This window comes from Podarcis erhardii (assembly GCF_964252035.2).
Source record: "Podarcis erhardii genome assembly, chromosome: 8".
Classification (NCBI taxonomy): Eukaryota; Metazoa; Chordata; class Lepidosauria; order Squamata; family Lacertidae; genus Podarcis; species Podarcis erhardii.
The window spans coordinates 92763329-92789511 of record NC_138499.1 but is presented as its reverse complement, the minus strand read 5'-3'; the positions used below and the strand labels follow the sequence as shown (position 1 = coordinate 92789511).

The window sequence follows — 26183 nt, the reverse complement described above, 5'->3', positions numbered from 1 at the left end:
TTCAATCACTACATTTCAATCCTACATGAACAATTCAAAGCAAAGTCTTAGAAAACATTGCAATGCTTTGTGCAAAACCTGAAACTGAAAAACATTTAATAGAAGTAGAAAACTCATCTACTGGTAGTTCCATTTCAATGACCTCCCCCGCTCCCCCATATATGTCTATTCAACAATTATTTATAAACAATCAAATGCTTAATGCCTCATTGGACTTATATTTGTAATGCACTGACTAGATCTCAAAAAAGGATACAACTGAATTAGAACATCCATACATGCATATGTACATAATTTTATTTGTAGGCCACCTTTCCATGCTCAAACCATGCTCAAGGCAGCTTACAACATGAAAAAAACCCCAAAACATATCAAAAGTAGCTGTAAGCAGTAACTAAAACATAATACAAAATCAAACTGAACGATTTCCACATAAATCAAAAAAACTAAAATATACAAAAAATCAACAGCAACAATCCCCCCCCCCCAAACCCCAACAACCTGTGTGTGTCCCTGCCCCTCAGACAGTTGCAGATGATTTGAAAGAGATTTTTCTGTTCACAATGCATAGACTCATTCTGCTTTCCCTAGCAGTAAACAGGTTCTGGAGATGTGTGTTCTGTTTCAAAACACTGCCAAACCTGTTTGACCAGAGGTAACAGAGGGACAAAACAAAACTGTACATGGTCCGAGGGCAGCAGTGGGGGGACAGGACTCTCAATTCACTTTCCCAGTCTAGGAAATTAACAGAACACCTTTGGGGCTGAAGTTTGATCTTGGGAAAGGGAATGATACCAGAGCCTAAGACACAATGTGCCATTTGTCCCCAAGGGCTTCAACACACTCACTGTGCATTTTTCTATCCTGCCCCCACCCTGGACCCTATACAATCTACTTCTGAATATCCTCTTGCTTCAAAGGATTCCCATGAGGCAGACCGTTAAAGCAAGTGTTTAGTTTTGCTTTCATTGAACCTTGGCTTATTATTGAGCTATAGGATATAACAAACTCTGGTTAGTGTAACAAATCAGCTTCATAAAGCTTTGTAAAGTTTGGAGGGGCCCCAAGGGTCATCTAGTCCAACCCTCTGCAATGCAGGAATTTCAGCTAAAGCATCCAAGACAGATGGCCATGCAGCCTCTGCTTACAAACCTCCAAGGAAGGAGAGTCCACCGCCTCCCGAGGGAGTCCGTTCCCCTATCAAACATAACTCATAGTCTGAACTTGGCTTGTTGTGAAACTGACCCACTTTTATTATAAGAGATGAACCCTGGTTCACCCACAGTAATAAGTCAAGATGGAAGGAAGGTGAAACTCAATGCCGTTCCATGTGATTGCATGGGAGAAGGACAGCAGTGTGGGCTTGCGGGATAGATATCATATACGGTGGTTATGATACGGTGGTTAGCCTCTTGTTATGTGCTTATTCTGTTTATTTCTATTATATTATAAAAATACACTATGTATAATGCCTATAGAGCAATGTCTGTTACTTTTATTGTAAATCGAATGAGGTACAGTGGTATCAGTTTACAAATTTAATCCGTTCCGGAAGTCCGTTCTTAAACTGAACCCGTTCTTAAACCGAGGTGCGCTTTCCCTGATGAGGCCTCCTGCCACCCTTTCACCATTTGGCTTCCATTCTTAGACCAAGGTAAAGTTCACAAACCAGGACACCACTTCCGGTTTTGCGGAGTTCGTAAACCGGACTGTTCTTAAACTGAGGTACCACTGTACTAAGATCCTAATTTTAGCACAGAGGAAGCCTATCCACAGGCTACATAACTCAAAAAATGCAAATTTGCTTTCTGCAACTGTTTTAGTTTGACAAAGAATGAGCCTAAGATATTTTTGGAAAAGTTATATATTTACAGTTTTATTTGTATGCAGAGTTAAACAGCAAAGAATCTTAACACTGTAGGTGAAAAGTGTATTTACCCCCAAAATCACCAAAGCGAATAAATTATTTAAAGAATTTTTGTGTATTAATAAGGCAATAATCCTAGGTGGCCCATTAAAAATCTTGCTAACTCTTCAAATACATAACTGAGCAATCCAGCAGAAACTGTATGAATGATAGGTTTGTATTATCTCCCCAAAAAACCCCTTCAAGGACAGAAGCAGTAAGAGACTTCAATTCCTCTAAGACCTGCAGAGAAAGGTATTCCTAGAGCATATCAAGGTAAGATGACAGGAATAATCTTCAAATGAACATTCAGTGCTTCAGCTTCAAGGATGCTGTGTCCACACACAATGGTAAATACACAAATATGGGCAGCACAAAGCGGCACATGAAAAAGTTAGAATTTTTTCCATTCCATGTCATCTGGAGGATTGACTTCTACTTTCCTTTTACCCACATCAGACCAGTTTGTGCTCAAAACTGTCCCACCAGACTCCATCTGAAACAGGAAAACACACATTTGTCGATTATTTAAAAAAAGGAATAATCCAAGAATCAAGTAGACTGAGTTCTGCAGGCGAGAAGGAGACACAGTGGCCCAGTCACTAAGCACTGAACTAAGAAGTTCAATGCACCCTTCCACCTGCAAAATAATTTCCTATTATTTCATGGTTCTCCAACTCTCAGAAACAGCCATATCTGCATCACAGGAGGTTGGACCATGCAATCCTTGGTAGGGTCCCTTCCAACTCTGCAATTCTATGGCAGGTTTCCTTGTCAAAGGGTATTGATGTTACATTTGCAGTCATAATAAATTAAACACAACTCAGAAAAACTCATGTTAACTTACAAAAGATTTGTTCATGGCACGTTTCACTTCATCTGTGCCATCAGAGTATATCTGCTGGAACAGTTTATTTAAAGCTGCATCCCCCTCCAACTTTTCATTCTTCTCTTCTTCTTTGATCTCAACTACTAATTTGTCCCAATTCCTTGTATAATGAGAAGATGAAGGATAAAGGTGTGTTGCATCTGAAACTTGAAAATGGAGAGAAGAGATTGATTCCAACAATATATCACAGCTTATCACAGATGAACAGTGGTGGACTTTAGCATGTACAGACTGAAAAGAAGGCAACAGCTCCAAATAACTGAGTTTACTGAAGAATGTATTTCCCTCTGCATTCCTTACTCAAACAGGACCATAAAAGCCAGAGCAGGGGCAGGCAATCTTTTCTAATTCAAAGGCTATGGGTCCTTGTGAGTTCTCTTCTCAGGAACTACATGCCCATGATGAGTGGGGCTGAAACAACACACCTTTCTCCTACATACATATATCCATTGGGGTTCTCTTTCTCGCACCCCCCCCCCAATAATATATATCTGTTTGGCCTCTCTCCCACACCACAAACACAATCAATCCTCTAATCCACACCTTCCCAGTCTTCCAACAATGGGCTACATAATGCAGAAGAGGGAACAAAAGAGGGCAGCTTTTGTTCCACAGCAGATTCATGCTGGGCTCTACCAAGCACTCAATTCACTTACAAATGTCACTCTACACACAAAAGCCAGTGAAAAGTTCTGTTCTACTTTTTCATTCTCTATCTGTGCTCCTTCTCTCCCCACCCCATGAACATAAGAGCAGCCTTGTGGATCAGACCCATCGAGGGCAGAATCCTGTTCTCACAGAGGCTAACCAGGGGCCCATGGGAAGCCTGAAAACAGGCCTTGAGTGCAACATCGCTCTCCTCACCTTTAATTCCAAGAAGCTGGTATCCAGAGACATACTGCCTACCAACAGTGGAGGTAAAACTTGGCCATCACAGCTGACAGCCATTGACAGCCTTAGCCTCTGTGAATTTGCCTAATTCTCTTTTGAAGCCTTCCAAGTTGGTGGCCATGACTACCTGCTTGTGGAAGCAAATTCCAGTTTAACTATGTGGTGTGTGAACAAGTCTTTTCTTTTGCTTGTCCTGGTTTTTGCAACATTCAGTTTCATTGGATGCCCACAGGTTGCCGTGTTATGAGGGTGAAAAAGCTCCCCCCACCCACTTTCTCCATGCCATGCATATTTTAAATATGCTTAGCATGCCTCCTCTTACTTTCCTTTTCTCTAAACCAAAAACCCCAAATGTTGTAATCTTCCTTCAGAGGAACCTTCCCACCTTTCCAATAACTAAAAGGAGCATTCACATAAGAAATGACAAAATTATATTATGAGGCATCCTGCATTTGCTGGATCTGGGAATAGATAATTTTGAAAAATGGAGAAATTTTAGATTTAGAAGGACATGATAACAGATTTGCATGGCATGCATACTTATGGTATGAAAGAATCACATAATAAGAAAATCCATTTTTAGGGTATAGGAGAAATATAAAGACATTAGAACAAAAAGCACTGTGGTGGCTCTCCCTATTAGAAGCAATATCTTTGAAAAAAATTGAACATATATAGAGCTGTTAACCGAAGTAGAAAAACAGGTAAAATTAAAAGACTCGGAAGAGATAAGAGAACTGGTAACAGACTGGTTACAGTATCATCAATTAAATGATATTTTAAAGACAGATAAAAAGAAAGGTTTTAGTTATGAGTTATCAAGATTTCAAAAAGATGTTTTAGAAAATAATATAGCCTGGTAGAGGCTATGGAAAACAGATTTGAAATTCATGGCATGTTGTTCACTGAAAGAAAATTACATAATAATGATGTACCGGTGGTATTTGACTCCTGTTAAGTTAGCAAAAATGTACAGAACAAGCACAATTACTTGCTGGAAATGTAAAGAAAAAGGAGGTACCGTATTTTTCGCTCTATAACACGCACCTGAACATAACACACACATCGTTTTTAGAGGAGGAAAACAAGGGAAAAAACATTCTGAATGAAACAGTGGATGTATCATTTTTGTGCTTCATGCTGTGGCCACAGACATGTGATCTGATGGTGAATTTGGGGTGACCCAATGCAAAAATCCTGAGAATCCCTGTGGATCCATGCTTTGTAACCACGTTTTTGCACCATTGCAGCCCCAGGCAACAGTGGGTGCGTGATTTTGGGGGGGGGGCAGGCTGTAGCCATGGACATGCTATGTGCTCTGATGGTGAATTTGGGCTGACCCAATGCAAAGATCCTGAGGATCCATGTGGATCCATGTTTTGTAACCACGTTTTTGCACCATTGCAGCCCCAGGCAACAGTGGGTGCGTGATTTGGGGGGGGGCAGGCTGTAACCATGGACATGTTATGTGATCTGATGGTGAATTTGGGGTGACCGAATGCAAAGAGCCTGAGGATCCATGTAGATCCATGCTTTTTAACGTTTTTGCACCATTGCAGACCCAGGCGACAGTGGGTGCGTGATTTTGGGGGGGCAGGCTGTAGCCATGGACATGCTATGTGATCTGATGGTGAATTTGGGGTGACCGAATGCAAAGATCCTGAGGATCCATGTAGATCCATGCTTTTTAACCACGTTTTTGCACCATTGCAGCCCCAGGCAACAGTGGGTGCGTGATTTTGGGGGGGCAGGCTGTAGCCATGGACATGCTATGTGATCTGATGGTGAATTTGGGCTGACCCAATGCAAAGATCCTGAGGATCCATGTGGATCCATGCTTTTTAACCACATTTTAAGTGGGGAGGGAAGGAAAAACACAGAAGGGACAAGGAGCACGAGAGGGGTGTGCAGAGAAGCAGCTGACTAAGAATGCAGGAGAGGGGTATAACGGGAGGGAGGAAAGGAAGGCAAAAGTTTTCCCTCACCTACCCACCCAAGCCAGCCAGCTCTCTCCCTCTCTCTCTCTCTCTCTCCCTCCTGCATGTTTTCCCCTCGGCTTGCCTGGAGGGGAGGGGCTTTCCCTGCTCTTTGTTCCGTTTGAGCAAACACAGCAAGGAAACAGAGGTGGGTGGGCAGTAAGACCCTGAGGCAGAATGCAGGAAAGCAGCCGCTTCCTCTTTTCAGGTTTCCGTTCTAGGAGACGCGCGATTTGATTTTTGCCTGATATTTTTTTGCCTCCCCTCGCGCCATTTGGCTCCAGGGACCACACATTCGCTCAATAACACGCACAGACATTTCCCCTTCCTTTTTAGGAGAAAAAATCTGCGTGTTATAGAAGGAAAAATACGGTACCTTTTATCATATGTTGTGGACGTGTAAAGTAACGAAAAATTTATGGGAGATGCTATATAATGAAATGGAAAAAATGTTTAAAATAACTTTTGTTAAAAAAACAGAAGCTCTCCTATTAGGAATTATAGGTACCGAGATACCAAAGGACCAGAAAATAATGTTTATGTATGCAACAGCAGCCACATAGATACTATTAGCCCAGAGATGGAAGGAAGAGACAACCCTGACCAGAGAAGAATGGCAAACCAAGTTGATGGACTATGCCGAAATGAAAAAATTAACTGGGAAGCTCAGAAACCAAGAAGATAAGAAATTTTAAAAATAATCCTTTGTTACATAAATGACTCGGCAAACACCCTTCCCCCCCAGAATGCCTTTTTTTTTTTTTTGTTCTTCACAGCAAGTGAAGAGGAAAGAAAGTGGGAGTATAGATATGGAATATAATGACAAACGGGACTGTGTGAGGAAAATATTAAAGTTTGGAATAATTATAAAAAGGGCTTGGAGCCTCTGCGGAGTTAATTTTTTACTTGCCCCCTGATTGAGGGGAGGAGGGACTGGACTTTGAAGACTTCCTGGGGTTCTAGTGGGGCACCAGATCATTCTTCTATAAGTACTTATAATTAATTGCTTCGTTTGGATGTGGAGGGGAGAACTTGGAGGCTTGCCGGGGCTCTGGCAGGACATTAGGCAACTCCCTGCTTGAAATCGGAAGTATGGAATTTTACAGCTACAATCAGAAGAGTTGAGAACAAAAGAGAGAGATCCCTCCAGAATAACTCTGAGTCAACAGAGCCGTAAGGCACAAAGGAGATCAGGAATAACTAATATGGACATAATATTTGATAAATAAAGGAACAATTGATGAAAATTAAAACCTCACACAGGAAGAAGAAAGGAGAACTTGCAAATTTACAAATGACTATATGTGTTAATAGGAACTGATGTCAATTATTGTAGCTGTGGTATAAGGGATTTTATCAAGAGTGGATTGTATATGGTTTGAGCAATAGTCTGGAGGCAGAATTAAAGTTAATCAGTAGACCTTGAAGTACAGCATGTCGGAAGCCACACAAATTTTATAATTGGCTATGTAATTGATTTGTATTTGAATTGATATTGCTATTTGGTATTGATAAAATATGGCATTTATTGGATTTTTGTAATTGAAAATTAATAAAATATTGAACAAAGGCCAGCCAGTTCTCCCAGGAGGACCCGTTTTGCCTGTCCTGTCCATTTAAGGTTACATTGTTTGGATCTTAAATTGTATCTAGTTTTACTCTTTATGGCTGGAAACCACTTTGGGACCAATGGTGAAAGGAACACTAAAAATCTGATAACTAAAATAAAATAATAAATAGAAAAAAAGTTTGCATCCTGACCAAAGTAGATTGATTCTCTTCTCTCTGCTACATTAAAAGTGATCTTTGAGTAGCAGGACTATAATTTGTTGTTTAATAATGGATAATGATGGCATCCAAGAACAGACCTATAATCCAATAAGTGATTGTCTCAAACAAAAGAGTGCAATAGTGTGTAGATAAGAGCAAAAGTACAATTTGTAGAACTGAACATGAACTTACTAACCAGGCGCAAATTGTTTTAGTTTAGGAGAGCCTCCATGGCCTTCCAATTTCTCCCATCGTACAGCTTCTGGTTTCTTCATTTTTATTTCAATCTACAGAACACACAACAAAAACCCAAATTTTAATGCACTAAATGAGGCCTGTAGTTTTTTTCTGGTGTAATTTTTGTAAAAAAGAAAATTGTTAACTGCCATACCAGTTAAACGTACAATTAAGCTAATTTACAAACTAGCTCAATTTGCTTATCATAGTAAATGGTTTATTGTGGATGTGCTGATGAGAGCCACTTTGCCCCCCGCATCCAAAAACCAACCACAAGCCCTAGCTGTGTGTTACAGCTGAACCAGGAACTGTGGCTTGTTTTGCTCTAAACAATTATCAGTAAGCCGAAAAACAAACCTAGACTACAGATTGTGGTCTGCTTGGGCAAAGTAAGCCACAAATCCAGGTATGTGTTTGTTCACTTGAAGCTGTGCTCTTTGAATTCAGCCTGTACCTTTCTATAGCTCTGCAGAACAATGAGCAACAAAAAAAGAAGCAGCTGTTGCCTGGGAAGAGCCATAGTAATTAGGATGGTGTGTGAAAATAAGGTTTTGAAAAACAAATCCTAGAAAGTGTGCTTGAGCATTACTTTTATACTTATGGCTGAATCACTTTCTCAGTGATTCAGCCAAAGCACAGTGGCAACTGGTGACATTTGGACTTGGTGGGGCTGTAGTTTTTTACCTTGTAGTTCTCTTCACAACAGGAAATGTACAGAACTCATTTAGAAAAATGTATCATATGCCACATGTGCCAGTGCCACTGTCTCCTTGCTATAAATCATTTTCTTCACATTTATGGACAGGGAAAGAGCTTCCAAGTATCCTTTTCAGAAGACTGGCTTACTTACCTCTTACTTAGAAATTAAGCTCTATCAACCAAATACTGGTGAGGGCTCATCATAGAGCCCATCTAGTGGCAGTGAAGGCAGGAAAGAAGGCCTACTTGGCTGCCTCCATTGCAGCCTCAGTAGGTCGTCCAGCAGAGCTCTTCCAGGGAGTGCAGGACCTCCTGCAGTCTGGCACAAAGGAAGTGCTGAAACCAATGGTAGCTATGAGTTGTTTGCAAAGCATTTTAAGGATAGAATTGCTTGCATACACCAGGATCTTGACTTGGCTGTTATAGCAGATGGATCTCAAGGGGGGGTCCAGAGCACAGTCTAGTCCCATTATATTGGATGAATTTCAGTTAATAAGGCTTGAGGATGTAAACAAGCTGCTTGGATCAGTCAAGGCGACTACTTGTGCTCTGGACCCTTGTCCCTCAATCTCAACTCTCTCCTTTGTGCTCAAGTCAATCACTCACTACCAGCGCACCTGTCTTTATGAATCCCATGGGAAGCCAGAGCAAGGAGACACTAACAACTCTCTTAATCTCTAGCACATGTTTGTTGACCCAACCCAACCCACCTGCGCAAGGCAGGCAACAAAAGCTGCTGCAACTCACACACAAGCCACTGGCAATTTCTCCTCCTAAACAAATGCAAAATTATTTAATTAATTTAAAAAAAAAAACATTCTAGAAAGGGACTCACACTGTGGCCCCTAATGCACCCTCTTTCTAGCAAGGTCACAAAATAAATAATAAGCAAAAGAAAAAAAGACAAAGCTGCTTAGAACATGCTACAAGCTCTAAGTTAGTGTGGCTTGCAAGGAAGCACTCTGAACATGCTCAGAACAGTTGTAGGATTCTGAAAGGTCTACAATACCAGCAGACCTACAAACAGGATGGAGGGAGAATCTGCAACACTAAGGTAAAGAAGTCTGACGTTCTAGTGAAATATAATTTATCACATGGTTTTTCTGTCTGGGAGGGACCTCCTGGCGACAACAGTACTTTTGGATTAGGTTTGGTTGAGTGGTGCAGGCAGCTGGTTGGCAGGAAAATCCCCAGGAGTCTCTCTAAGCTGAAGGAAAGAAATGAGTATGTGGAGGACATGAAAGAATGTGACTTTGAGATTTTTGGGTAAACTTTATAAAAATGTGCTTGAAATTTTACTTGTGGAAATTATGGACTAATCTCCACTGATTAAACATATTTTGACTGACTAAAAAAAGGCACACTTGACAAATCAAGCAACACAATTAAATAATGATTATGCACATGTAAAAACAAAACAAAACCCTGCGTATCATTTAAAACAAATGGGACAGACTACGATTCAGCAGAGAGGCATGGACTTTTAAACATACTATACATTCTAAAGTTATACAGAATATTGGTTTCATCCCTCTTGTTTTGGGATAATTTTATATTATGCAGTTTCATAATCAGCCAAAGAAGAGATATCATCATGATCTCTACCCACACCTGTTACAAGCGTATTTTAAGTTTCACACTAAATATCACAGCACTCATTTTACAATTACAAACATATAATTTACTTCCAAGATCAGTGTTAGCAGTCTGCCATATGACTTGAAGTCCAGCTTGTTCAATTTTATGCATAAACTTACTCATTTTGGCAGAGTAATTTTGGCAGAGTAATCTCAGCTCTATTCAAACCCAGGATAACCCAGGGATCCCTGTAGCCCTAAGAACAACGGTACCTTTGTAAATGCTCACCCTAGAGTCATCTTATAGCAAGCTGTTTGAATATCCTGTCATGAATCAAAACTCCTACTTTAAACATTGAACTAAACAGAAATAATTTAAAATAGGCTTTTACTTTTACAAAAATGCTATTTCTTAGGGAAAAATAAGTATATGTATGTACATTAATAACAACAACAATTGTATACCTCAGGGTGTCTCACAACACAAAATCACAATACAAAAACATGTATATTACTATACAAATAGATTTTATCTAGTTCTCCTTGTTACATATTTATTTTAGTTTCTGTTTGACCCTAACCCTAAACCAGGGGATTCCAAACTATCAAGTACACACCTGTTCTAGCTTCCAAGTAAGACTAAGGCTAGTGTTTTCCAGTTTTAGTCCCAACGGGGGTGGGGTGGGGGTGGAAGTCATCTAAGAGAAAAATTAAGGCAGTGAGGTTGTGTGTGTCTGCATCTCACTACTATGGTGTGCTGCTACCAGCAAAATTCCAACAAACTATGATTAAGGAAACCTAACTTGGCTGCAGTGTGATATCTGATTTACTTATTTAATATTTATAGTCACTCTGATCAAACTTTGGATTCAGTGAATCCACACATAATCCCTTTTGTTGCTACTGCTGGAGTGGTGAGAACAGCAGGGCTGTCGACGGCTACAACAGGAAAACACAATCTTAAGGACAGATCTACCGTAAGCCGAAACGCGAATCAGCAACACCCCACAGTCCAGGGGACACCCCAACCCCCCCATCACAGGATTTCACCCTCAAAAGTTGCCCTTACTGTTAAACAGATGTAAAACTTTACTTGAAAATTATCTATATTTCATACTTTTCAATATTTTAAGGTATGTCAACTAAATAGTGCTAACTTACCTTACATTGTTTAATATACTAATTTAAGCAGACCAAAGAGAGTAATTTTTATATCTTTATGACACCAGAGAGAGAGAGAGAGAGAGAGAAATCCATCAATTGTAGGGAAAGCGCACCCCGGGATAAAACTGCCCCTTGCAGAACCAAAAGGCATTAACTGCTGCCAGAGCAATAATCCCCCAGCACCACCTTCTGGAGCTCACAGTCTAAGGAGCAAAGCCACCACAAGGAAGGGCCTCCCAACATCCCACTCAAGACAACCTATCCAGATACCATGGTCAACAATACCAAAAGCTGCTGAGAAATCTAAAAAAGGTTACGCAACTGTTTAGGGTGCAAGCCTAATCCCACTTACCTGGGAGTAAGCCCCACTGAATTCAAAAGGATTTACTTCTGAGTAGCCATGGTTAGCACTGCTCTTTAAGTCTTAAGTCAAAACTCCTGAAATAGCAGTTTGAACCTTTCTAAACTTCCAGTGCTTATTTAAGGCTGCATTCATTGCTTTTTAAATGTGTTTGCAACACTTTTAGAAGTAAAAGAGGTATTGAATTCCTATTCCTAGATTAGAATAATCTTGAAATATGCATTAGAGTATAAACTATGAACAATAATAATGGTGGAAAATTAATGGTTTAAAATGAAGTACTAAGCCAAGCCAAGGTATTTATTCATTGCTTCCCTCCCCCCAAGCCACTATTAAAACAGAACCCAATGAGCCTGAAACAATATTTTAGCACCCTCTAGTGAAAGTGACAATTTCACATAACTACTGAGGTTCCAGAAGAAACCAATAACTGTGAGTTTTAAAGATCTGTCAGCAAATTTCCAGAACTTCAAAACCAAATTCAGTGAATTGACAAACATGATCTAACACAGCTGCATTTGGCAAATTTAGCTATGCTATATTAGTGTATGAATGTATGCAAAATAGAAGAAGAGGAGGAGTTTGGATTTGATATCCTGCTTTATCACTACCCGAAGGAGTCTCAAAGCAGCTAACATTCTCCTTTCCCTTCCTCCCCCACAACAAACACTCTGTGAGGTGAGTGGGGCTGAGAGACTTCAAAGAAGTGTGACTAGCCCAAGGTCACCCAGCAGCTGCAGGTGGAGGAGCGGAGACGCGAACCCGGTTCCCCAGATTACGAATCTACCGCTCTTAACCACTACACCACAAATATGCTATTTGTGAGACATCTTGGTGCAAATTGAATTAATTGCATTCATTGGTAATGCACCATGTATTTAAAGTACATCTTGTATATTTTTTCCATGACCTGTGCTATGAGCGCATGGTAATCCCACATCTTATGCATAAATGAAAACTGTGTACTGTATACTGAAACCCTTGGAGCCACCCAACATCTAGCGGGTGACAGCATCCCCATCACTCCCAGAGCCAAGCAGGCCTTGCCCATCAAACAAACAGAGCACTTAAAAGCTCCTTTTGCACCAGGTAACCCAAGCAGACCCGGCTCAAAAACAGTTTAAAGCTCTCTGCCTTATGGGGGGCAAGCGGGGGGGGGGGGGAGGGGAGTAATGCAGTACCATGAAGACCAGAAAACTGAAGCTCAACTCCAACAAGACACAGGTTGCACAAGTAACATCATTCCTAGTGTATGAGAGCTGGTGTTCAACCAGTTCTGGATAGAGTTGCATTCCCTGTTTGCAGTTTGTGAGAGTTCCTTAATCCAGCTCTGTCACCAGCAGCACAATTGTTTCAGTGGCACAGAAATCCGATGGGCAGCAATTCAACTGATGGATCAACTGCACAGCTGAGTTTCCTGTCATAGTATCCTGCAGGAAAGCTGATGGGATGGAGCCCTGAATAGGATTGTTCCTGCTAGGAGCTAGGGGTTGTCGGTCTTACTTCTCACTTTTGCCTTATTACACAGCCATAGAACTCAACTAGTATTGTCATGCATCATATTAAGTCAGATATTATTTCACAAAGTAAGTCTGAAAAGTTTGTGAATGTATTCATGTTTATTTTTAATATCACTATTTGTAACATAATAATTCAAAAGAGCATGGATGGTGTATTTTATATGAATGTAAGGTCTATGCAAGATTACCAAAAGAAAATGGTTATTCAGGGCTATCCTAAATAGACAGGACTTAAAATAACAGATTTTAAAATAATGTCACATTTTAGGATAGTTGTGCCCATTTGCTTAGAGGCACTCTTGTTAGTCCAAAGGCAAGGAAAGGCTTTATAATCTGAGTGCAGTGAACCTGCCAGTTTGTTGTTGTTTAGTCGTTTAGTCGTGTCCGACTCCTTCATGACCCCTGGACCAGAGCACGCCAGGCACTCCTGTCTTCCACTGCCTCCCGCAGTTTGGTCAAACTCATGCTGGTAGCTTCGAAGACACTATCCAACCATTTCGTCCTCTGTCATCCCCTTCTCCTTGTGCCCTCCATCTTTCCCAACACCAGGGTCTTTTCCTAGGAGTCTTCTCTTCTCATGAGGTGGCCAAAGTCTTGGAGCCTCAGCTTCACGATCTGTCTTTCCAGTGAGTAATCAGCGCTGATTTCCTTAAGAATGGAGAGGTTTGATCTTCTTGCAGTCCATGGGACTCTCAAGAGTCTCCTCCAGCACCATAATTCAAATCATCCATTCTTCGGCGATCAGCCTTCTTTATGGTCCAGCTCTCACTTCCATGCATCACTACTGGGAAAAACATAGCTTTTACTATACGGACCTTTGTTGGCAAGGTGATGTCTCTGCTTTTTAAGATGCTGTCTAGGTTTGCCATTGCCTTTCTCCCAAGGAGCAGGCGTCTTTTAATTTCGTGGCTGCTGTCACCATCTGCAGTGATCATGGGGCCCAAGAAAGTAAAATCTCTCACTGCCTCCATTTCTTCCCCTTCTATTTGCCAGGAGGTGATGGGAACAGTGGCCATGATCTTTGTTTTTTTGATGTTGAGCTTCAGACCATATTTTGCGCTCTCCTCTTTCACCCTCATTAAAAGGTTCTTTAATTCCTCCTTTCTTTCTGCCATCAAGGTTGTGTCATCTGCATATCTGAGGTTGTTGATATTTCTTCCGGCAATCTTAATTCCAGTTTGGGATTCATCCAGCCCAGCCTTTCGCATGATGAATTCTGCATATAAGTTAAATAAGCAGGGAGACAAAATACAGCCTTGTCGTACTCCTTTCCCAATTTTGAACCAATCAGTTGTTCCACATCCAGTTCTAACTATAGCTTCTTGTCCCACATAGATTTCTCAGGAGACAGATGAGGTGATCAGGCACTCCCATTTCTCTAAGAAGTTGCCATAGTTTGCTGTGGTCGACACCGTCAAAGGCTTTTGCACAGTCAATGAAGCAGTCTTTCTGGAACTTTCTAGCTTTCTCCATAATCCAGTGCATGTTTGCAATTTGGTCTCTGGTTCCTCTGCCTCTTCTAAATCCAGCTTGTACTTCTGGGGGTTCTCGGTCCACATACTGCTTAAGCCTTCCTTGTAGAATTTTAAGCATAACCTGCCAGTTTAAGGCTGTGTAATTCAATGAATATTTGCAAGGAAGATTGTGCTTAATAAGAAAAATGTAAGAACTTTGGGCTGAAGGAGCAGCATGAAGTTTTGGCCAGCACCCTTTGAGCTACTAGGCTGGCTTTCTAATTAGACAGAGCAACTATCTTTAGTAGCTACCGTATTTTTCGCCCTATAGGACGCATCGGCCCATAGGACGCACCTAGTTTTTTGGGGGGAAAATCAAGGAAATTTTTTTTATTTCCTCCCCAGGTTTGCGCAGCCATCCCCAAGCTAGAAGAGGGAGACAGAGCGCTCTGTCTCCCTCTTCTGCCTTCAGGGACAGCCTCTCTAGCCTCCGTGGGGCAGTGGCTTGCCCCGCTGTCCCCCGAGCTTGAGGGCTGGCGATGGGGAGAAGCAAGCTTGCTTCTCCCCCCCTGCCAGCCTCCAGATCAGGTCGGGGAATAGCGGGGTGGCAGCGCTCCGCCTCCCGGATATCCCCCGAGCTTGTGGGGCTGCCGGGGGGGGGGGGAGAAGCAAGCTTGCTTCTCCCCTCCCACCAGCCTCCAGATCAGGTCGGGGAATAGCGGGGTGGCGGCGCTCTGCCTCCCCGCTGTCCCCTGAGCTTTTGGGCTGCAGGCCGCTGCCCGCAAGCCTTGCGAGCCCGCGGGACCTCCCGCCAGGCTTGCAAGGCTTGCGGGTAGCTTCCTGAAGCCTGGAGAGCGAGAGGGGTCAGTACTCACCAACCACTCTCGCTCTCCAGGCTTCAGCGAAAGCCTGCATTCGCCCCATAGGACGCACACACATTTCCCCTTCATTTTTGGAGGGGAAAAAGTGCGTCCTATAGGGCGAAAAATACGGTATTTCCCTGCAGAACATGTGTGAATAGGTTGTATGATTGAGAGCTCTTGAATAAGTGAAATAAACCATTCTTTGAAAACTGGTACCAATGGCTTAACCTCTGTGCCTTCCTCCAATCCTAGGTTGCGTTCATGACTTTATCCAGGATCCACAAGGCAGCCACCAATTTCGACTTGCAAGATCTGAATAATGAAACATCATTTCTTTTTCTTGTTTTTAAGTACCGTATTTTTCGCCCTATAGGACGCACCGGCCCATAGGACGCACCTAGTTTTCGGGGGGGGGGGGGAATCAAGTAAAACAATATGATTTCCCCCCCGCAGCACTGGGAGCAGCGGACAGGCTGCACGCAGCCTGTGCGCTACTCCAAGACCTTCTCCCTGCTTTTGTGGGAGGTGGCGGAATTCCCCCACCTCCCGCAAAAGCCCACAGGAGCCCAGCGTGACTCCTGCGGGCTTTTCGACCAGGAGGGAGAAGGGACTGAGTCGGCCAGTCAGTCCCTTCTCCCTCCTTGGGGAAAAGCCCCCAAGAGCGGCACGCTCTTTAAAGGGTGCGCGGCTCCTGCGGGCTTTTCTAGGAGGTGGGGGAATTCCCTCCCCCCCCCTCGTAGAAAAGCCAGCAGAAGCCGCAGAGCCCCTTTAAAGAGAGCGCGGCTTTTGTGGGCTTTTGTGGGAGGTGGGGGAATTCCCCCATCTCCTGCAAAAGCCCACAGGAGGGTTGGAGAGTAGCGGGAAGGCGTCGCGCGCCTCCCCGCTGCCCCCCATCCTCTGGGGCTGGCGATGGGGGAAGCGCTGCTTTCCCCACCGCCAGCCTCGAAGCCGGGCTGGAGAGTAGCGGGAAGGCGTTGCGCACCTTCCTGCTGCCCCCCATCCTCTGGGGCTGGCGATGGGGGAAGCGCTGCTTTCCCCACCGCCAGCCTCAAAGAGCTGACTCTCCTGGCTTCAGCGGAAGCAACGCGAAGCCTCCGGAGCGCAGGCTTCGGAGGCTTCACGTTGCTATCGCTGAAGCCAAGGAGCCTGCATTCGCCCCATAAGACGCACACACATTTCCCCTTCATTTTTGGAGGGGAAAAAAGTGTGTCTTATAGGGCGAAAAATACGGTAGTCCACTAATCTTAAAGAAATCTGTCATAAGATGCTGTCATAAAATAGGATTCAGCAACTCATTGTGTTGGGGACTCTGAATCTCACTGTTTCGCCCTAAAAAAAGATTAATGCTAACCTCTACAGTGGTGCCTCGCAAGACAAAATTAATCCGTTCCGTAAGGCTCTTCGTATAGCGGTTTTCTCGTCTTGCGAAGCAAGCCCATTGACAGCTTAGCGGATCAGCTGATAAGCGGCTTAGGGCTTAGGAAAGGGGGGGGAGGGAAAAAAAAACCCCGCAGGAACTCACAAGACATTTTCGTCTTGCGAAGCAAGCCCATAGGGAAATTCGTTTTGCGAAGCGCCTCCAAAACGGAAAACCCTTTCGTCTAGCGGGTTTTCCGCCTTGCGAGGCGTTCGTCTTGCGGGGCACCACTGTATATCGTTTGACATGACTGATTAGTTCAGATATCAGCAGGGGAGAATGCATTCTACAATAACTGCATATTTAGTACAGAAATTGACCCACCATTCTGAATTTCCATGTTTTAGCTGAAAACAAACTGATTTTATTAAAGCTGCACCATCCTATGCATATTTACTCAAAAGTAAGCTATTTCTCCTGAGAAATCTCTATGTGGGACAAGAAGCTACAGTTAGAACTGGTTATGGAACAACTGATTGGTTCAAAATTGGGAAAGGAGCAAGAGAAGGCTGTATATTGTCTCCCTGCTTATTTAACTTATATGCAGAATTCATCATGCGAAAGGCTGGGCTGGATGAATCCCAAGCCGAAATTAAGATTGCCGGAAAAAATATCAACAACCTCAGATATGCAGATGACACAACCTTGATGGCAGAAAGTGAGGAGGAATTAAAGAACCTTTTAATGAGGGTGAAAGAGGAGAGCGCAAAATATGGTCTGAAGCTCAACATCAAAAAAACGAAGATCATGGCCACTGGTCCCATCACCTCCTGGCAAATAGAAGAGGAAGAAATGGAGGCAGTGAGAGATTTTATTTCTTTTATTTCTTATTTTATTCCATGATCACTGCAGATGGTGACAGCAGCCACGAAATTAAAAGACGCCTGCTCCTTGGGAGAAAGGTAATGGCAAACCTAGACAGCATCTTAAAAAGTAGAGACATCACCTTGCCAACAAAGGTCCGTATAGTAAAAGCTATGGTTTTCCCAGTAGTGATGCATGGAAGTGAGAGCTGGACCATAAAGAAGGCTGATCGCCGAAGAATGGATGCTTTTGAATTATGGTGTTGGAGGAGACTCTTGAGAGTCCCATGGACTGCAAGAAGATCAAACCTCTCTATTCTTAAGGAAATCAGCGCTGAGTGCTCACTGGAAGGAAAGATCGTGAAGCTGAGGCTCCAAGACTTTGGCCACCTCATGAGAAGAGAAGACTCCTAGGAAAAGACCCTGATGTTGGGAAAGATTGAGGGCACAAGGAGAAGGGGACGACAGAGGACGAGATGGCTGGACAGTGTTTTTGAAGCTACCAGCATGAGTTTGACCAAATTGCAGGAGGCAGTGGAAGACAGGAGTGCCTGGCGTGCTCTGGTCCAGGGGTCACGAAGAGTCGGACACAACTAAATGACGACAACAAAACTATGCTGTGTTCAGTGGGGTTACTGCTAGGTAAACATACTTAGGACTGCAGCCTAAGTCATTTGCAGAAGCATGCACACAAACTGCTCTTCTTAACCAGCTAAGATTTTTCTTGGGGGGAGGGGGTAAAAACGCATGTTACAAATATGAGTAAGTGACAAGCAGGGAGGATAAAAATAAATGATTTCTTAAAAACATCAATTTTTTAAATTTAAAATTGGATTTTTTAAAAAAAGAAAAATGCTTTTGGAGGAAAAATCTTTCAACCCCTTACCTCTTCAATGAATAGATTGTTTGGAGTGGAATAGATCTGCACAAGTAGCTAAGTGTGAAGCAGTAAAGATGGAGTGCAACCTTGTAAGCAGAATGCTCCACAAGTCTTGGAATCTTTGTGTAATAATTGTGTAAGTCAGTTGCATATCTGTGCAATTCAGACTTGAGGCAAGTGCGGAAGGCACTTCAGGGTTGGCAACCTCTTCCCAATCCCACTGGGTTCCAACAACTGCACTAACACTTAACTGTACAGAATAGGCACCTGAACGTAGAAGCAAATCCCAAAGTGGGTGGTGGAAATAGTAACTTGGTGAGACCTTGAAGTGCTTGCCAGTCAACTAATAAAGAGTTCACACTAGTTCCAGACCCTTCTTCCCAGGGCTCGCCTGACATCATCCAAACAAGAAAGTCTCTAACCACATCAGTTAACAAACATGGATACATATGCTATAACGTTATTGTTTTAGTTAAATAAATTGTTTAAACTGTTAATAAGGAAATGATTATTTATTTTTCTCCTTCCAATAAAGTACAGCAGAAAAGTTGTCCAAATATAAACAGTTAACTTATTAAACCTCACAATAATTTCATAATTATCGGTCTACATATTTCTAATAGTATAACTGAATCAGCTATTTTTTATATAACTGTAAAAACTACTCTAAAAAGTTCTTATTCCAAAAATGAAACCTTCATCTGGTTGTAAATATTAAGATTATACCAGTAAGAATGAGTCTTTTTGTTAAAAATATGATTTAAATCAAGTATTACTGACTATTGATTTAAATCGTCATTTAATTTAAATCAAATCCACCCTGGCGACAAGTATCTAACAAAATAATTTGTTCTTTAAAAGATTACCTTGGTTGAAAGAACTTTGAATGTACTTTGTTCTGGAACTATGGAATGAAGAAAATGAAGCTTTAAGTTGTAGTCTTCCTCTGACGAAAGCCTCACGAATACATCTAGCTGTTAATAATACGAAACATAATCAGTAGTAAACACAAGGAAAAGGCCTCCTAGTGTTTCTGTCATTTCCCAGGAAATGAAGGCAAAGACCTTTCATTGGGAACATCTAATCTGTGTCGAGTATAAGAGAGGAATTTCAAACAGCAATTTATATTGAATTATTCAACAGATAATTCAAAGTGTGCTAGAACATAAACAGAAGATTAATGTTCTTAGTCATCAAGTAGGTACTCAGAAAGCCTGTTATGTCAGTTTGATGTGCATTCTTTAGGTAAAGAATTGCATTAACTGTAGAAAGTTACCAAAAGCCATAAATAATTAAATGGACAAAAGACACACAGCTTCTTCTTTTGCTTTATACTTCACACATTTCCATACCCAGCAAGATGTGTGAATATAAAGCAGCAACTCACTGAATTTTTGATTCTATTGTCTAAAATATGTAAATGATAAAGCAAGAATACTTGCAATATAATTAACCAAACCTGGGGTCCCAATAATTAAAGTTAGGATTTAGTGAACAGCATGACAGAACAATACAGAGAGTATAAATATTAGATAATACCTGCACCAACATTTCCCAAAGCCTCACTTTTCCCCATCCAAGCATAAGGCTGCTGATTTTATCTTGGGCTGCAATAAGCACACACTCTCTTGGAAGTTACACTGAACTCAAAGAAATGACTTTGAAAAGAACTACATTTATAACCTAAGGGTGCCTTGATTTCAGTTTGAATTTTATGCATATCTTACCTCTTTTTCTGAAAACTGTATGTTTACATCATCCTTCTTTGCGTTTTTGATCATAATAGTTACAATTACATGAGATTCTGTTTGGTACCAGTCATGCCTTTAAAAAAAACACCAGTATTTTAGTTTATGTGAATATCCCACTGTTGTATCCTGATTGCTTCCCAAGACTTTCCCAACTCCTTCCCTCTGAACAAGGGTCCATGTGAACTATGTCAAACATTTAGTTAAAGGTAGGTAGCTGTGTTGGTCTGCCGTAGTCGGGGGGGGGGGATTCCTTTCAGTAGCACCTTAGAGACCAAGTTTGTTATTGGTATGAGCTTTCATGTGCATGCACACTTCTTCAGATACTATTCAGATTTGTGTGCATGCACACAAAAGCTCATACCAATAACAAACTTAGTTGGTCTCTAAGGTGCTACCGGAAGGAATTTTTTTATTTTTAATTTTGTTATGTCAAACATGAATGTCAATGATGATCCTTGGCAGAAAATGGATCATCCAGGAATTTAGCATGGATCCTCCTAAAGCAATGATCCAAGCCTTTTGGAGTGGAATTGCATGCTCATTTTCAAGAATGGAGGATTGATCAGTCCCCCTAATTATCAGTATATTAAGTGGAAGATGCAGCTCCTTTCTAACCAAAGAGCATCAAGTTCATTAATTCTTCAAGCTGACATGAAAGCAACCTTTAAGTAAGCTCCCACAATAGATGGTCTCAGCAAGTTTCAAAGACTATTTGATGAGAGCCTTAGAACAGATTCCAGAAGAAAATGCACAACTGGAAGAAGAGTATCAACAAGGGTGTCCCACAAGCCCTTAAAGTAGTGCTGTGCAATGCCAGGTTAATGATTCATAAGACCAGTGCCACTGATTGTGTATGGAGGAATTGACCTGGTTGGACATGGTAGCTGGCTCTGTTCTTGCTGCTGCTTGTCGACCAGGTTTCTCTTATCACACTATCTCAAATCTTCCATTTGTGGACAAGGTGATTGAGCGGGTGGTCGCAGAAGAACTCCACGCACGCCTGGAGGATGTGGACCATTTGGACCACTTGCAATCAACACATCATGGGACTGAAACCGCCCTGGTTACACTGGCTGATGACTTCCAGTGGGACAGGGCCAGGGCCAGAGATGAAAGCAGTTTCCTAGTTCTGCTGGATCTCCCAGCAGCTTTTGATACTGACCATGGTATCCTCCTGGATCTTCTAGGAGGTCTGGGAGTTTGGGGCACTGCTATGCAGTGAACCCACTCATTCCTCCTCGGCCATGTCCATAAAATACTGTTGGGGGAGGTGAGTGTTCAGATCCCTGGACTTGAGGGGTGCCTCAGGGCTCTGACTCCTCTTCCATGCTTTTTAACATCTATAGCAAACTGCTAGGAGAGGTCAATAGGGGGTTGGGCTGGGTGTTCACCAGATGAAACCCAGCTGTACCTCTCATTTAAATTGAAACAAGTGAAGGCAGTGGATGTCTTGTGTGAGTGTGTGGAGGCGGTTGTGGGGTAGATGGCAGTCAAGAGATTGAGGTGGAATCCCAACAAGACATAAGTACTGGTTCTGGGAGACAAGAAGCAGGGAGGTGTGGGGAATTCCCTCGTCCTGAGTGGGGTAAATATGCCCATAAAGAACCAAGTGTGCAGCCTGGGAGTCATTTTGCACAGGTCAATTCTGTGTCCACGGCAGCGGTCTACCAGCTCCAGCTGGTACACTGGCTGAGACCCTACCTGCTTGCACACTGTGTCACCAGAGTGGTAATGCTCTGGGTATCTCCAGCTTGGACTACTGTAATGCACTCCATGTGGGCTACCTTTGAAGGTGACTTGGAAATTACAACTAATCCAGTATGTGGCTGCCAGACTGGGAGCTGCCCTTGGGACCATGTAATACCCGTCTTAAAATATCTACATTGGCTCCCAGTTCGCCTCAGAGTACAATTGGAAGTGTTGGTGCTGGCCTTTAAAGCCCTAAATGGCCTTGGTCCAGAATACCCAAAGGAGTGTCTTCACCCCCATCCTTCCAGCCAGACACTGAGACACTCCAAGGGCCTTCTGGCGGTTCCCTCCCTGAGAGGGAATCAGGCAGAGGGCCTTCTTAGTAGTCAAGCCCCCCACGTGGAATGCCCTCCCATTAGATGTCAAGGAAATAAACAATTATTTGACTTTTTGAAGACATTTGAAGGCAGTCCTGTATATGGAAGTTTTTTATGTTTGATGTTTTACTGTGGTTTTATAATTTGTTTGGAAGCTGTCCAGAATGTCTGGAGCAGCTCAGTCAGATAGGCGGCATATAATATATTATTATTATTGTTATTATTATTATTTGGATGCTTGCTGGAGGAAATGCTTGAAATGTGAGGAAGCAGGACATCCCCACCCCAGATCTCCAGAACACTACTCTGGTCTGCCACCTGCCTTTCCGGGTACTAGGGCACTGGCTCTGTATCTACCCCAGCGGTAGAAAGCCTAGCATGCCACTCGTGGATGCAGTATCTTGCTGTTGTGGAAGTTTGTAGGAATAACAGAAAAATCGCAATTGAAATAGAGGTAGTTAAGCAGATCACTAGCTCCTGGCCATGATTATGTAATGAGTGGGAATGCAAGCTGTGCAAATTTACAAATTATTTTGTCAGGATGGATGTCAGTTTATGTTGTTTGTGGGACCCATAAGCCTACCGGCTGTTATTTCTGGGTTGATTCTGGAGAGATCAGTGGAGGAAAGGTTATATGCAAAATGACCAGAGGAGCTTCCTCCTGCCCTTCTGAGCTCTCCACCTCCCCCATGCAGCTACATTTTTTGGCCACTATGTGGCTAATACATTTTAAGAAGTTGAGTGCACAGATTCCCCTCTGGCTGGGATTTGCAATCCTATTAGGAAACCACAAGGTGGTAGAAAGGAAGGAAAAGTGTAGCTTGCCAGAGCTTGTGGACTGGATGCTGACCATGCAGAAGCTGTTGAGTCTGGTGTGGTCAGGGTGTGCATCTGCCAAACCAAACCCATCATCATCATCATTATTATTTTTTTGGGGGGGGGGCTATGGATGGATATTGTTTCAGGAACCTCTGGTTTGCCAATGGCTTTAACGCCTTGGAATCTGCTCTCTTCTGTCTGGATGCAGAGTAGTCAAGTATTGATTTTATTTTTTGAGGGAAGTTCTCTCTGGAATGATGTTGAGTCACAAGAGTTAATTATACCCATCTGCTTTCTAACGCTGAACAAGAACAGAATGCACAATGCACAGGGCTCCAGGCCAGATACTAAGGGATTCTTCAGCAAATAAGTTAATTTGGAAAAACAGGAAACCATTAAAATCCTGGTCCTAGATGCCTATATTCTTATGTGCCACCTGACAGTAGAGCAGAGTTTGTCCAGTAGGCTGTCTGGAATAATTATTTTCCAGAAATCATAGCTCAACTTTTTCACTTTACATTAATCAAATAATTCAATTTCAAGGAGCCCAACACAGAAAGCAAAAAGATTCTTTTAGCCATTCTCTTAGCCCCAACCCCTCATTTATAAAGAGGGAATACTAATACATACCCTCCAACATTTCTCCACTGAAAATAGGGATGTCCCCTTCAATAAGGATCATTTTACTATATATACCCCACACATCTTACTGGGATGCCCCAGCCACTCTGGGCAGCTTCCAACATATATTAAAACGTAATAAAACATTAAACATAAAAACACTTCCCTATACCAGATTGCCTTCAAACTGCTTGGGGGTCAGAGAATTCCATACCCTCCAACTTTTCTCCAATGAAAACACGGATGCCCTGTGGGACATTCCAGGATCAGATCAGAAACCAGGACAGCTTCTCTAAATCAGGGACGTCCCTGAAAAATAGGGACACTTAGGGGATCTGCTAATACTAGCTAACTACTGTACATGGTAGCTATAAAGGACCCCTGACAGTTAAGTCCAGTCACGAACGACTCTGGGGTTGCAGTGCTCATCTCGCTTTACTGGCTGAGGGAGTCGACGTTTGTCTGCAGACAGTTTTTCTGGGTCATGTGGCCAGGCGAAACCAGAACAGCTCATGGAAACGCCTTTTACCTTCCTGCTGAAGCGGTACCTATTTATCTACTTGCATTTTGATGTGCTTTCAAACTGCTAGGTTGGCAGGAAGTGGGACCGAGCAATGGGAGCTCACCCCATTGCAGGGATTTTAACCGCCAACCTTCCGATCGGCAAGTCCCAGGCTCAGTGGTTTAGACCATAGTGCTACCTGTATGGTAGCTATAAAGATGATTAATTATTGCACAGTGTCATCAGTGCATATGGCAATGTACTGAGCTGCAAAGGCAAAATCTCTGCCGGCAGTAACTTACAATCTGAGATGAACAAAATGACAAAAACAAGACAGGAAGGGAGGAAAAGCAGAATTCAGGGAAACCCAGCTACATGCTCGGCTAGCTGGAACTGAAGATTAAGGGGATAAATATGACAGAGCCCACGTGGAATGAATGGGTTCTCAGGAAACTGAGAGTTTATACCTTATGTTCAGGGAGGGGCTTCCAAACATGGGGAAAACAAGTGCAAATGGGCAGTAATTTAAGGGAGTTCAAGACCACAGGCGGTAAAGTTGGCTGTGTAGTGTTCATAGGCAGGATTATAGCGAGAAACGAAGGTCAAATTACAAAATTATTCAGAGTGTACCATACGTTCTAATGAAATTATGATTATGTCTACATTGCATTTCAGGATATAATTAATACTAAGACAGCTAACAAGCAACATTCAATTATGTATTTTAAGAACACAAAACACAATAGTTACAAATTAAAAAAAACACCATCAGGTTGCTACTCATAGGGCAGCTGATGGTATATCACTCTGGGGGGCAGGGTAGAAGAGTTCTGCTGGAGCCTGCTCCTTTACCTGCCTCCCTCCCTCTCCTGGAACCCTTTACACTGGACAGGTTGTAGTAGATCACTTGGAGTGGTTTGGCTGAGGAAAGTCCCACTGGTTCTGGCTTTCTTTTGAGGCCTTTCTTAGGAAAATTATTCTGTAAATACTAAGTACTGTTATAGAGAATGTTAAAAAAGAACTCCATCTTACTTGATCTTAGGTGGTTTTGACTGATGTTGCAAAATCTGATTGTCATCCTTTACAATGAAAAGATATTGATAAATTAGAATAATCTAGCAGTTTTTAAGCCAAGCATCATAATATTTTCACGTTACAAAAGAGTGTTTTTTAGTAGCTATCTGTGGTCTCTTGTGCATGAAATGGACTTCAATACAAGAACCACATGAAAATACACACATGCAAAAAGAAAGTTTAGGCACATTTTATACATATATGTCATATTTCCGCAACTCCTGTACCCATGAAACCAGTGGGTGGGTGTATGACTAGAAAAACATGCACCTACATATGCTTTTACAGATAATAAATCATTTTCTGATTACTCAAGGGGACTCAAAACTATAAGGACACAGAACCATAAGATTAAAACCATATTGTAGCTAAAAGCACTTCAGAACTTTAAATATAAGCAGAAGAAAAACACAGCAGACAGAATGTGCAAGATTTTTAAACGGAAAGCTGTTGAGCACAAGGTGTTGGCAAGGGAACTGTTTAAATGAGGAATCTCAGGGTGGAACATAGTGTGCTGTGTTACTTTATGTGGTCAAGAACAGCAAAGCAAGGAACTGTGTGAGAGGTTATGACCAAGGAGCAGACAAAGATCAAGGGAGCCAGCTGGAAAGAACTGAATGGAGATAGAAACCATCCAAGGCCATGGTCACAGAGATACAAGCTACGGGAAGAAGAGAAAGACCTAGCAGAGAGGAACTAACTCACAGGAGAGAACTAACTAACTAACAGGAGAGAAGCAAGGAGAGAAGCAAGAAAGGCCTGGTCCTAGACATGTGTAAATCTCTGTATGCACTGTATATTCTTCTGTGTGTTTCTTGTTCTTTACTTTTAAAATTCTGATAAATTACATTTAAAAATTATCTGAGATTTTCTGATCTATTAGCACTTGGTTCAGAGGGTGGGAAGACTAGTGGACACTGAATAGTAGGAATCCTGTTGGAAA

General features: G+C 42.3%; 1 protein-coding gene and 1 long non-coding RNA gene across 2 annotated transcripts in view; both read right to left on the bottom strand.

Moving 5' to 3' along the window:
- Positions 1-281: 281 nt before the first annotated feature.
- SUGT1 (SGT1 homolog, MIS12 kinetochore complex assembly cochaperone) overlaps positions 282-26183 on the bottom strand; it is a 49336-nt gene continuing 23434 nt past the window's right edge. The window contains exons 8-13 of the mRNA XM_081872858.1: positions 25199-25245; positions 20135-20231; positions 19274-19381; positions 7629-7719; positions 2754-2941; positions 282-2402 (exon numbers count right to left, since the gene is read on the bottom strand). Of these exons, the coding sequence (XP_081728984.1) occupies positions 2301-2402; positions 2754-2941; positions 7629-7719; positions 19274-19381; positions 20135-20231; positions 25199-25245 (633 nt within the window). The 3' untranslated portion in view covers positions 282-2300. The remainder of the gene's footprint in view (positions 2403-2753; positions 2942-7628; positions 7720-19273; positions 19382-20134; positions 20232-25198; positions 25246-26183) is intronic.
- Positions 3006-4702, bottom strand: LOC309347960. The gene is made up of 2 exons (XR_014159081.1): positions 3757-4702; positions 3006-3718 (listed from the first exon to the last, which is right to left on the bottom strand). It is a non-coding gene; the product is annotated as an uncharacterized lncRNA (long non-coding RNA).